The sequence below is a fragment of the Embiotoca jacksoni genome, unplaced genomic scaffold, assembly GCF_022577435.1.
Source record: "Embiotoca jacksoni isolate LCO1_2020_lvr unplaced genomic scaffold, fEmbJac1.0.p SCAF_141, whole genome shotgun sequence".
Taxonomy (NCBI): domain Eukaryota; kingdom Metazoa; phylum Chordata; class Actinopteri; family Embiotocidae; genus Embiotoca; species Embiotoca jacksoni.
In genome coordinates this window covers 20,001-33,088 of record NW_027185276.1, presented here as the reverse complement: position 1 = coordinate 33,088, position 13,088 = coordinate 20,001, and the positions used below count along the sequence as shown (strand labels likewise).

The 13,088-nt window shown below is 45.8% G+C and overlaps 2 protein-coding genes across 2 annotated transcripts in view; one reads left to right on the top strand and one right to left on the bottom strand.

Moving 5' to 3' along the window:
- The first annotated feature begins 6 nt into the window (after positions 1-6).
- On the top strand, positions 7-4,520 carry LOC138197593 (NACHT, LRR and PYD domains-containing protein 12-like). The gene is made up of 6 exons (XM_069148423.1): positions 7-398; positions 499-672; positions 947-1,120; positions 1,205-1,378; positions 1,502-1,548; positions 2,390-4,520. The coding sequence occupies exons 1-6, from the start codon at positions 196-198 to the stop codon at positions 2,929-2,931; spliced, it is 1,314 nt and encodes a 437-aa protein (XP_069004524.1). The 5' UTR covers positions 7-195; the 3' UTR covers positions 2,932-4,520.
- A 997-nt stretch (positions 4,521-5,517) lies between these two features.
- Positions 5,518-13,088, bottom strand: part of LOC138197589 (atrial natriuretic peptide receptor 1-like) — a 26,909-nt gene continuing 19,338 nt past the window's right edge. The window contains exons 7-19 of the mRNA XM_069148418.1: positions 13,071-13,088; positions 12,052-12,129; positions 11,804-11,908; positions 11,652-11,723; positions 11,370-11,532; positions 10,730-10,885; positions 10,416-10,584; positions 10,001-10,147; positions 9,262-9,385; positions 8,831-8,899; positions 8,576-8,750; positions 6,779-6,877; positions 5,518-6,616 (exon numbers count right to left, since the gene is read on the bottom strand). The exon at positions 13,071-13,088 is cut by the window's right edge and continues 57 nt beyond it. Of these exons, the coding sequence (XP_069004519.1) occupies positions 6,447-6,616; positions 6,779-6,877; positions 8,576-8,750; positions 8,831-8,899; positions 9,262-9,385; positions 10,001-10,147; positions 10,416-10,584; positions 10,730-10,885; positions 11,370-11,532; positions 11,652-11,723; positions 11,804-11,908; positions 12,052-12,129; positions 13,071-13,088 (1,545 nt within the window). The 3' untranslated portion in view covers positions 5,518-6,446. The remainder of the gene's footprint in view (positions 6,617-6,778; positions 6,878-8,575; positions 8,751-8,830; positions 8,900-9,261; positions 9,386-10,000; positions 10,148-10,415; positions 10,585-10,729; positions 10,886-11,369; positions 11,533-11,651; positions 11,724-11,803; positions 11,909-12,051; positions 12,130-13,070) is intronic.

The window sequence follows — 13,088 nt, the reverse complement described above, 5'->3', positions numbered from 1 at the left end:
CTGCGTTTCCTCCTCGGACTCTCTGTGAAGTCCAGTCAGGCTCTGCTCAAAGCCCTGAAGATAAAGGTGGAAACCTGCGACTCCCAAAGTCACGAGGAAACCATCGAGTACATCAAAAAGAAAATCAACGAGAGTCCTCCTCCAGAGAAGTCCGTTAATCTCTTCCACTGTCTGAATGAGTTGAACGACCGCTCCATGGTGGAGGAGGTCCAGAGCCACCTGGACTCAGACCGAGACTTGGCGATGGACCAGTACTCTGCCGCTCAGTGGGCGGCGCTGGTGTTTGTGTTGCTGACCTCACCGGAGAAGCTTGAAGAGATCCACCTCAAGAAGTACTCCAGAACAGAAGATGGCCTTGTTTGGCTGCTGCCAGCCATCAAAGCTTCCACGTCAGCGATGTAAGCATCTTCTGTATTTTTGAAATTATTCTCATTAGATGTCATCAACCCATATACCATCGGATTCAACACCACACTGACTTTTCTTTCTGTTCACCAGGTTGAACGACTGTAATCTCACCACGGACTCCTGTCGGATGCTTTCCTCCACTCTCAGCTCAAGCTGCAACGAGTTGAAGCATTTAAACTTGAGTGACAACAATTTAGAAGACTCAGCCATCGAGCTTCTCTGCAGCGGACTCCAGAGCCAACACTGCAAACTGAAGACACTGAGGTGATTCATGCTTCAGGTTGCACAACTCAACAAATATTCCGGATTTCACTAAAACTAGTGCTAACTAGCAAATATTTGCACGCTAACACTCTAAAGATCGCAAACTTGTCAAACATTATACCTGAATTATGTCGGCATCTTAACTTTGACATTCTAAGAACCACGGTCCTAAAAATGAGCACGACAGAACTGCTAGCATGGCAGTAAGACTATAAGGTCTGGGTTGTACGAGAAAACAAGCTCGACATCCAGCCCGTGTTGTTTTCCTCCTCAGGCTGAACCGGTGCATCCTCACCTGGCGATGCTGCAACAAGCTGGCTGCCGTCCTGAGCTTCAACCCATCCCATCTTCAAGAGATGGATCTCAGCAACAACGACATCGAAGACTCCGGAGTGGAGTTTCTCTGCACCGGACTGGGAAACAGGAGCTGTAAACTGGAAACCCTCAGGTACCGCTTAAAGGAAACTAGTCTTGCATGTATATTAGTTGTTGAAGCAATTCCTTAAAGGTGAGTTCTGTCTTTCTGTCGCAGGTTGTCGTTCTGCAGCATCACAGAGAAAGGCTGCGTTTTCTTGGCCTCAGCGGTGAAGTCCAACCCGTCACACCTGAAGGAGCTGGACCTGAGCTACAATCCCCTCGGAGACACCGGAGTGATGCTCATCCAGAACGCTCTGGAGGAAGGACGATGTGAACTGATCAAACTCCGGTAAAGACCGATTTCAAACTTAAGTCTCAGATGAGATAAAGCAGAAACCTTCAGACAGGATGCGATGGTGCCGTCCTACGACGTGACCCACAGTGACGGCATGTGTTTTCTATCTGCTGACAGGGTCGACCACAGAGCAGGACACTGGTTTAAATCAGGACTGAAGGAATGTAAGTAACATAAAATCTTTTAAGCAGAAGGAATTGAATATAATATCTCCTGTTCATGTTTTTCAAAATGGATACTGACATTATTGATATTAGTCTATATATAGACTATAGTCTATTAGTCTATGTTGCGAGGGATTGGCCTCCGTCTCACAGTTCACTCCACCCCAATGCTTATCCCTGTCGGTGTTTGGCCCCCCATGTTGTTTCTTTGGGGCCCCGTGGTCCAATGGCCCAGCCACCGGACGCTCACTAGCGAGCTCCCCTCCCTGGTTTAGCTCCAGGAGGGTGCTTTGTTCCCTCTGGGTGTTTGGAAAGGCTCTGGGATAAATTTGCCTTTGGAGATCCAGCCAGCATCTAATGCGCCTGAAACAAACAGCTCCCAGGGTCACTAAAACAAACAAACCCCTCCATCACATTAAGATGTTGATTCTTGGAGAAGAGATACTTCAGGCTCTGGACATTGTTGGACCGTTTTGGTTGAAGCATGAAGAATTGAATGACTAGAGATCGGTTGCTACCATTTCTTAAAAAGAACATTCACAAGTGAAAGCGTGTACCTGAAAACTGCCTTCTGGGAATTTCTCAAAAATTTGGGCACAAATGTTCAGGTAGACTCAAGGATGAACCGATGAGTGGCGTGGTCAGATCCCGAGTCGGTGACACTAATCTTGGGTGTCCAACATGAGACTGTGCTGATTGGACTGGTTGAACGTGTGTGAAGCTTCCATGTTTTAGAATGTGTTGCTTCTTTGCAGCAACATCCGGATTTGAAGCATCGTCCACTGTCAGTGCTACAACGAGTGTATTCTCTGGGTAATACTTGACTTCCTCCTGCCACCAGATTCATTCGACCTCACGCTGGATCCCAACACGATCCACAAGCGTCTCGTCCTCTCCGACGACAACCGGAAGGTCAGCTGGTACCAAGAGGAGCAGCCGTATCCCGACCACCCGCACCGGTTTGACCACTGGGCCCAAGTCCTGTTGCAGGGGGCCCTGAAGGGCCGCCATTACTGGGAGGTGGAGTGGGAAGGAAACTGGGCCGGGATCGGAGTCACCTACGGGAGCATCTGCCGCAAAGGGCCGGACTATGAAAGTGTGATCGGTTACAACAAAGTGTCTTGGAGTCTGCACTGTTCTCTACATGGCTACCGAGCGTATCACGACATTCAGAGCATCGTCGTTCAGGTCCCTCTGGCTGGTTGTCGTAGGCTGGCGGTGTATCTGGACTGGGAGAGCGGCATCTTGTCCTTCTACAGGGTGTCTTCTAAAAGGTCGTTGGCACACCTGCACACCTTCGTCACTACGTTCACTGAGCCTCTGTACCCAGTGTTCAGGGTGTGGGGTAAGGGCTCCTCCGTGAGGCTCTGTTCGGTGAGATAATTTGAAAAAATTACCAATCAATGATTGATAAATCTTTGGCAGCATTAACACCGATCAGAATCAACAAATACATGATCAGTTGTAGGCATAGCGTTGTTTCACTGAACTGTACTAATAGTTCATATTTAGCTACAATGAAGAGCTTTATAAAGAAAGATAACTGCTCAGAACAGTTGAGCAATGCGACGCATTTTACAGATTTAAATAAATCACTGTTGAATGATTCACTAGCCCATAGTGAAGAGAAAAAATTACAGTGATTAGTAAGTGTCTGAAATCTTCCAGTTACCAATAAATACACATTTAGAGGGAGTTGATATGTAGTTACAATGGCTTTCAAAGATGGTTGCTAAGCTTCAGTAGGTAGTTTTTAAGGCTTCAGTAGGTGGTTGTTAATGCTTTTGGTAGGTGGTTGTTAAGGCTTCAGTAGGTGGTTGTTAAGGCTTCAGTAGGTGGTTGTTAAGGCTTTTGGTAGGTGGTTGTTAAGGCTTCAGTAGGTGGTTGTTAAGGCTTTTGGTAGGTGGTTGTTAAGGCTTCAGTAGGTGGTTGTTAAGGCTTCAGTAGGTGGTTGTTAAGGCTTTTGGTAGGTGGTTGTTAAGGCTTCAGTAGGTGGTTGTTAAGGCTTTTGGTAGGTGGTTGTTAAGGCTTCAGTAGGTGGTTGTTAAGGCTTTTGGTAGGTGGTTGTTAAGGCTTCAGTAGGTGGTTGTTAAGGCTTCAGTAGGTGGTTGTTAATGCTTTTGGTAGGTGGTTGTTAAGGCTTCAGTAGGTGGTTGCTAGGTGTTCTTTTCCAAGTTGTGTTTGTCAGTGTTTGCTCGTGCTTTATCAGTTAGTCTCTAAATGGTTGCTATGAGTTTCTAGGCAGATTTCTATGTTTTTTTAGGATGGTTGCTATGGAGAAGTTGGATGTTTGTTCAGTTAGAAGAACCCATAGTATTAATTTGACAAAATGTTGCATATATGAACTGAACATATTTCATTATCAATAATTTCTTTATTTTCATAATTCATTTATTCCATTATTTCAATATTCATGATTAAATAAATATATGTAATTTGTTAAAAAAAAACTACCCATGAGGTAGATACATACAATACAAATGTACCAAAAAAGCCCAAACAAACAGAACAGAACATAAACAACATGAATGAATTACAATGTGGTTTTGTTACGCCTTTTTATAAGCTGATGAAGACAGTAAATGTCTCAGAGGACGAGAAGCTTCAGAATATGCTTTTTATTAAAAAAAAATGTTGATTCAAATCTGTTCTGATGTATTGAAATATATTTTGTACAATTTCTGATTGAAATTGAAAAGTCAAAAGACAAAAATGTCAACGAGGTATTAAAAATTGTACTTTATGTGAAATGTTCTCAGCGGATGAATCAGTTTGATAAATTCTCCTTTGATCAACAGCGGTGAAGCTATAATGCAGTGATGTGAACTTAAACTGTAATTAGTACTTTAAAGTTACTGTTAAAGGATTATATTTTTCTACTTGCTTTTTCTGTCCCAATTTTATAAATTTGTGAGCAAGCATTATGAAACATATTAAATACATTAAAAAAAAAAAAAAAAGCATTTAATTGGTCTTTAGTTTTTCCTCAATGTAATATCAGTTGAATTTATGATGTTTTTTAACATTTTAATTTCAAATTTTTTGCAAGTTTTTTATCCAGTAAGTTTGGAGCACTTTGTTTTCGTTGTTTGTGGTTTCAGATGGCTGTAAAGTTGATTGTCTTTACGTTTGCAGGTTGATCAGTGTGATTTCAGATTGAAGGGAAAAGGTTGTGTCCTGTGTGCCAATGAGCCAAACCTGCAGAAGAAGATTTCCTCGAAGCGGCCGGCTGTTCTGGATCTGAAACACCTGCACTGAGGTCACAACGGTTCACACCTGTTTTCTGCTGCTGAAATTGACCCGTTAGCCTCAAAGATAGTTCAGAACAAAAAGGGGCTCAGGAGTTCTCCTGACTGTATTCCATAAACAAAACTTTATTTCATTGCAACTTTATTTGAAAACACATTTAAACATGTATATTTACAACGTTTCTACTGAGCTTCTCTTATCTCCGCCAAGCTAGCCAGCGAGTGTCCGTGCAGCCTGCTGTTTACTACAAATGTAAAAGAGCTGCATCAGTCACGCTAAGTTGTCCACTGTGAGGAGAGACGGTCCGCAACGTTGAAGTTCGGCTAAATGTCTGGACGTAAAACTGAAACATGGATCAATAAGTTTGGCGACGGCTCCTGTTGCACATGAACGACGCGTAGCACCGTGACGTGCACAGAGCAGCAGGACGGTACGACAGTAGTGAGTACGTGTTACAAATTTCAGCACTAAATCAAAATCAGCACTGGAGTTACGCTGATTTTTGCGAGTGCGGGTTCGTGTGCGATTTCTCCGTGGACATCACCAAAAGGCGTACGTTAACAATTAGTTTAAAACTCTGTAAACAGTCAACACAGACGAGCCGGGCGACGTGTCCTGAGTGACGTTCAACGTTTCAAGAGGGGCGGAGCTTCACCATCCAAGACTGAAGAAGGCGTCAGGTCAGGAGACACCAGGCGGGTTTTCTTTGTGTCACCGTGAATTCGTCCCCCAGAGTCAGACTGTCAACACCGAGTTCCACTGGGACCTTCTGAGGTTCTGAGGTAAAACAATGTATCTGACCTGAACTGTGGCGCCATGACAACAGTGTTCTCCAACATGACAACAGTGTTCTCCAACATGACAACAGTGTTCTCCAGCTCACAGCGTGTTAAAAACAGTCGAGGTTCTAACCCACATCAGCGCAATCGTTTGTCATTTTTGGGCAACAAAAAATCTTCAACATGCCGACTTAGAGCCGATTGTTCCTGAGCCCATGTAGCGATTTTCATGACAGAATCAGGGCTGTTTTTAATGCAGTGCCCTTTGAGGGCCCATGTTGGAGAGCCCTGTTGCCATGGTGACACAGTTCAGGTCAGATGTACTGTTTTCCCCTCAGAAGGTCGCAGCGGAACTCATGTTCACAGTCTCACTGTGGGGGACGAATTCACGGTGACACAAAGAAAACCCAGCTGGTGTCTCCTGACACTGAAGCTCCGCCCCTCTTGAAACGTGATGTCATCAGAACACCTCGCCCGGCTCGTCGCTTCATCGCCGTAGACTTTCTGAAGACTTTCCAAGGTCTCTGTTGACCGTTTACAGAGTTTGACACTAACAGTTGCCGTCCACCCTGAGGACACGGTGGACATGTCCACCGTCCTTCGTCTGTTCGCTCTGATTCCTGATTCCTCCGTTCTTCTGTCTTTAACGTCCCCGTCTGTCTGTCCAGAGTTTGAACTGCTGCTGTCCTCCGTGTTCCGAAGCCTTCAGTTCGGACATCAGAAGAGACACGTCCTCTGACGGAGCTGTTGCCGGGGCGACGACAGTATGTCTGAGGAGAGTCCTTCTTTCCTTCAGCTGTTTTTTTGAATTCCTTTTTATTTCCTTCTCCGTTCCCTTCTTTCCTTTCCTTCGCTCCGTATCTCCTTCGTTCACTCCGTCCTCTCGGAGCTCTGTGATTGGCTGTCACTCTCTCCAAGTAGCCAATAGGTGGTCATCTTTCCTTTGCCCTTGACGTCGATGTCTCCTCGCAGCTCCAGCTGGAAGCAGTTGAACTCCAGCAGGACGTCGCGAGTCGTCGCCGACACGTGAATCTTCAGCGCTGCACGAAACACAGGATTCAAAAATACGCAGTTTCATTTGACGTAAATCAACAAATAAACATCTTTACGTTTTAACGTAAAACGAAACAAATTCAGTCTGAAGAGTTTTGTTAATTTCGGTCACAGAATATAGGATGTAATCACGTGGTTACCGCGGTTACCTTCTCCGCTGGACTCCATGCGTGATGACGTGTTGACGGTGTCTCCGAACAGACAGTAGCGGGGCATCTTCAGCCCGACCACACCGGCACACACCGGACCTGAACACCACACGGAGCCGTCAGGGACCATCAACACGCTATCTACACGCTATCAACACGCTATCTACACGCTATCTACACGTTATCTACACGCTATCAACACGCTATCTACACGCTATCAACACGCTATCTACACGCTATCAACACGTTATCTACACGCTATCAACACGCTATCTACACGCTATCAACACGCTATCTACACGCTATCAACACGCTATCTACACGCTATCAACACGTTATCTACACGCTATCAACACGCTATCAACACGCTATCAACACGCTATCTACACGCTATCAACACTATCTACACGCTATCAACACGCTATCAACACGCTATCAACACGCTATCAACACGTTATCTACACGCTATCTACACGCTATCAACACACTATCAACACGCTATCTACACGCTATCTACACGCTATCAACACGCTATCTACACGCTATCAACACTATCAACACGCTATCAACACACTATCTACACACTCAACACGCTATCTACATGCTATCAACATGCTATCTACATGCTATCAACTCGCTATCTACACGCTATCTACACACTATCTACACGCTATCAACATGCTATCAACACTATCAACATGCTATCTACACGCTATCAACTCGCTATCTACACGCTATCTACACACTATCTACACGCCATCAACATGCTACATACTTGCTATCAACACATCTACATGCTACATATATGCTATCAACACGCTATCTACACGCTATCAACATGCTACATACTGTACAAGCTATCAACACATCTACATGCTATCAACATGCTACATATATGCTATCAACACGCTATCTACACGCTATCAACATGCTACATACATGCTATCAAGTGTGTGTTGTGTATATTGTGTGTGTGTGTGTGTTGTGTACATTGTGTGTATATTGTGTGTGTATATTGTGTACATTGTGTGTTGTGTACATTGTGTATATTTGTGTGTATTGTGTACATTGTGTGTTGTGTGTATATTGTGTACATTGCGTGTTGTGTACGTTGTGTGTGTTGTGTACATTGTGTGTATATTGTGTGTATTGTGTACATTGTGTGTTGTGTACGTTGTGTGTGTGTTGTGTTCATTGTGTGTTGTGTACATTGTGTGTATATTGTGCGTGTATATTGTGTACATTGTGTGTGTTGTGTACATTGTGTGTTGTGTACATTGTGTGTATATTGTGTACATTGTGTGTGTTGTGTATATTGTGTATATTGTGTACATTGTGTGTGTGTGTGTTGTGTACGTTGTGTGTGTTGTGTACATTGTGTGTATATTGTGTACATTGTGTGTATATATTGTTTACATTGTGTGTATATTGTGTACATTGTGTGTGTTGTGTATATTGTGTACATTGTGTGTGTGTTGTGTACGTTGTGTGTGTTGTGTACATTGTGTGTGTATATTGTGTACATTGTGTGTGTGTGTTGTGTACGTTGTGTGTGTTGTGTACATTGTGTATATTGTGCGTGTATATTGTGTACATTGTGTGTTGTGTATATTGTGTGTTGTGTACATTATGTGTATATTGTGTACATTGTGTGTGTATATTGTGTACATTGTGTGTGTATATTGTGTGTACATTGTGTATATTGTGTACATTGTGTGTATATTGTGTGTATATTGTGTACATTGTGTGTATATTGTGTACATTGTGTGTGTATATTGTGTACATTGTGTGTCTCACCACTGTGTATTCCTATCCGGAGCTTCAGCTGCTGCTCCGCTCGGTGTCGGATCCTGAAGGTGGTGACGGCGTCCAGCAGGGCGAGCCCCATGCGGGCGATCTCTCTGCCGTGCAGCTTCCCGTTCCTCACCGGCAGCCCCGACACCACCATGTAGGCGTCACCGATGGTCTCCACCTGGGGGCGCCACCGCACAGTCAGAGGAGCCGAGAGCTGTCGATGTCTTTATGTACGAACTGACTTTATTTCCGTCTCACCTTGTAAACGTCGAAGTTGTCGATGATGGCGTCGAAGCAGGTGTAGAGGTCGTTGAGCAGAGTCACTACCTAAAACAAAAAACAACGGGCCTGTCAATCAAACCAGCCCCGCCCCCAAACATACCAGTGTCAGAGTCCTAATATGTAATGAATGATGAACCAGAACTCTGAGAACGTGATGCTTTTTTATTTATTTTATTTATTTTTTATTTTTTTATTTATTTCACTTTATTAATCCCAGAGGGGAAATTTCTTCGAATGAATGAATGAATGAATGAACGAATGAATGAATTAATGGGAGTCTGTTGGAGCCCCAGGTGGCCCTCAGCGGTACTACACTAGAGGCACTACGTCCACTTTTATAGACAGTCTGTGGTGAATTCCTGACAGAGATGACGATGAGTGAAGGAAGTGGAAGCGGCAGGTCTCACCTCCATCGGCGTGCTCTCGGCAGAGATGGCGGTGAAGCCCACGATGTCGCTGAAGTAGATCGTAACCGAGTCGAAGGCTTCGGCCTGAACCGTCTCCCCACGCTTCAGCTGCTCCGCCACCGAGCTGAGGACCGCAGACACAGTACATGGAGTACTGCAGTACTACCACAGTAAGTACTACAGTGGTAGTGCTGTGGTAGTACTGCAGTACTTACTGTGGTAGTACCGCAGTACTTGCTGTAGTAGTACTGAAGTACTTACAGTAGTAGTACCGTAGTACTTGCTGTAGTAGTACTGCAGTACTTACTGTAGTAGTACTGAAGTACTTACTGTAGTAGTACCGTAGTACTTGCTGTAGTAGTACCGTAGTACTTGCTGTAGTAGTACCGCAGTACTTACTGTGGTAGTACCGTAGTACTTACTGTAGTAGTACTGCAGTACTTACTGTAGTAGTACTGTAGTACTTACTGTGGTAGTACCACTTACTGTGGTAGAACTGAAGTACTTACTGTAGTAGTACTGTAGTACTTGCTGTAGTAGTACTGAAGTACTTACTGTGGTAGTACTGAAGTACTTACTGTAGTAGTACTGTAGTACTTGCTGTAGTAGTACTGCAGTACTTACTGTAGTAGTACTGAAGTACTTGCTGTGGTAGTACCGTAGTACTTACTGTGGTAGTACTGAAGTACTTACTGTGGTAGTACCGTAGTACTTACTGTGGTAGTACTGCAGTACTTACTGTGGTAGTATCTGGTACAGCAGGTTCTCCGCCTTGCGTTTCTCCTCGTGGTACGCCTGAGTTCGCTCCTCCACCAGCTCCTCCAGGTTGTTGGCGTACTGCTCCATCCGAAACAGGAGGTTGTCCAGGATGTTGGTCCTCGACTCCCTGAACACACACACACACACACACACACACACACACACACACACACACACACATTAAAGAGAGTTTCATGTTTCCATGTGTCCTGTGTGTTTGGTTGTGGTGGGTGTGGCCTCCTCCAGGCTCCTCCCCCTTCCACTCCTCTGGCTGGCACAGCTGCACTTCGTTCCACTGATCACCAGCTGACGGCGTCTCAAGCCTTCACTTCATCTTCGTCAGGTTCTGTCTGACATTCTGGACGACATCCCATAATACTGTGTTGGTCTCTTACTTGTTCTGTTTGCGCAGCAGCAGGCGGATGTGGTTGAACTCGGGTCTCTCCGTCGGCTCCTCGGCCCAGCAGCGCTGCATCAGCTGACCCAGCTCGGGGCTGTGACCCTGCGGGTCGACGGTCGGCCTCAGACACGGCCACTCGCCCAGAACCACCCGGTCCACGATCTCTGCAGGGAGACACAATCATCAGCGGGTCATGGAGGAGGTCGTCACGGAAAGCGAAACCAGGTGCATGATGGTCATGAAGTCAACCGGAGGAGAAGCTGACATTACGTCCTGTCTCCACCCGGTTCTGGTGGTACTGGGTCCTACCTTTGGGGCTGAGTGGCTCCCCCTCCAGGAAGAAGGCGCCCCGTCTCAGCGCCACCTCCTGGAGGACGATGCCGAAGCTGTAGACGTCTCCTTTCTGGGTGCCCTGAGTGGGCGGGGCCTCCGACCTGAGCAGCTCTGGGGACATCCACAACCGCTCTGCAGAACCAGAATCAGGACCAGCACCATGATCAGAACCAGAACCAGGAACAGAACCAGGACCAGAACCAGGATCAGAACCAGGAACAGGACCATGAACAGAACCAGAACCAGGATGAGGATCAGAACCAGAACCAGGACCGGGACCAGGATCAGAACCAGCAACAGGACCAGCAACAGGACCAGCACCAGGATCAAGACCAGAACCAGAACCAGGATGAGAACCAGCACCAGGACCAGCACCAGTATCAGAACCAGGACCGGGACCAGGATCAGAACCAGCACCAGAACCAGCATCAGGATCAGGATCAGGACGAGAACATCATCACGTTACAGAATCATCCTTTAAACAACTTTATTTATTTACAGAGTACATTTCTTCTAAAAGGGGGCGTGTCTATGATCACGATGGGACTAAACCTAAACCGGACCTCAGAACCGGACCGGACACTACGTGGACGGATGTGTGGAGGCGGAGACTCACGGGCGTAGTAGGCGTGAGCGTCGCTCCCCGAGTCGCTCTCCGAGCGGAAGCTGGACAAACCGTAGTCGGTGATCTTCAGGACGAAGCGGTTGTCAACGACGCAGTTCGAAGACTTCAGTTTACCGTGAGACAAGATGACGCTGTTGTGGAGGAACATCATGCCCTGCAGGTGACGGACAAGGGGGAGAGACCGGGGGACGGAGGAGGGGACGGACAGCGCAGTTGAGTCCATGTAAATATCAGTGAAGAAGAGCGAGACAGAAACAGGAAGTAGAAACGAACCTTCACGATGTCGTTGATGAGAGAATATTTAAACATCCAGTCGAGAGTGATGCTGTCGTTCTCCAGGATGTCCTGAAGACAGAGGGACAGACAGGGAGTGAGACAGGAGGACAGACAGGTGGACAGACAGGAGGACAGACAGACAGGTGTACCTGCAGACTCCCTCTTGGACAGTACTCCGTGATGATGCAGATGTTCGGCGAGTCGACGGACGCTCCGATGAACCGGGTCAGGTGTTCGTTCTGAACGTCTCGCATCTGCACAAACAGGACAGAACCTGAAGATCCGGATCTCATCAGAACCTGAAGATCCGGACCTCATCAGATCCGGACCTCTTCAGAACCGGGACCGGATCTTAAACCCACCACCCTCAACCTCGTAGCGACCCGCTGATACTCACGTGTTTGAGTTCGAACAGGACCTTCCTGTTCAGCTCGATGCGCTTCCTGTTGGTGTATTTAATAGCCACGATGTTTCCCTGCAAGAAAACAAACAAACAAACAAACTCAGAACCCGACCGGAGCAACAACAAATCCATGTTTGATAACTGACTGCTGATCAGGAGGACCAGGAAGCTGAACGTTCCCTCCACAATGGGAGGAAGCTCGGTTAGGTAGGTTAGGTTAGGTAGGTTAGGTTAGGTTAGGTTAGGTTAGGTTAGGTTAGGTAGGTTAGGTTAGGTAGGTTAGGTGAGGTAGGTTAGGTTAGGTTAGGCTAGGTTAGGTTAGGTAGGTTAGGTTAGGTTAGGTAGGTTAGGTTAGGTAGGTTAGGTTAGGTTAGGTTAGGTATGTTAGGTTAGGTTAGGTAGGTTAGGTGAGGTAGGTTAGGTTAGGTTAGGTTAGGTAGGTTAGGTGAGGTAGGTTAGGTTAGGTTAGGTTAGGTTAGGTAGGTTAGGTTAGGTGAGGTAGGTTAGGTTAGGTTAGGTAGGTTAGGTTAGGTTAGGTTAAGTAGGTTAGGTTAGGTTAGGTAGGTTAGGTTAGGTAGGTTAGGTTAGGTTAGGTTAGGTTAGGTAGTTACTTTATTAATCCCCGAGGGGACATTTTTTTCGCTACAGCAGCATACAGAAGCAATAAGATAATAATAGAATAATAGAAAGCAATAAAATAGCAGTAAAATAGCAGTAAAATAGCAGTATAAAATATAAAATAAAATGCACAGTATATACAGTATATACAGTACAGTATATATCTATATATATTATATACGTCCATCCGGCAGCTGATTGGTCCTAAAGGCTGCCCTCTTATTGGCTGAAGGTTGTTTAGAGTTTAAATGTAGAGAACTGTTTCTGTCGCAGGTTTCTTCCTGTTAAAAGGAGGGTTTTTTCCCTGCAGTACTTCCTCCCAGAAAATAGTTCCCACGTCCCTGAACGCATCTCTATCTTGAAGTTCAGGTGCAGTCGGACGTCTGAAGACTGACCTTGTAGTAGCCGGTCTT

What these genes read in the sequence shown, in the direction of transcription:
- LOC138197593 (XM_069148423.1), top strand. Translation starts at nt 196, where the DNA reads ATGGTGGAGGAGGTCCAGAGCCACCTGGACTCAGACCGAGACTTGGCG. An exon ending in TGTAAACTGGAAACCCTCAG is followed by an intron (nt 1,121 to 1,204) that starts GTACCGCTTAAA and finishes TTTCTGTCGCAG; the next exon opens with GTTGTCGTTCTGCAGCATCA. An exon ending in TAAATCAGGACTGAAGGAAT is followed by an intron (nt 1,549 to 2,389) that starts GTAAGTAACATA and finishes TCCTGCCACCAG; the next exon opens with ATTCATTCGACCTCACGCTG.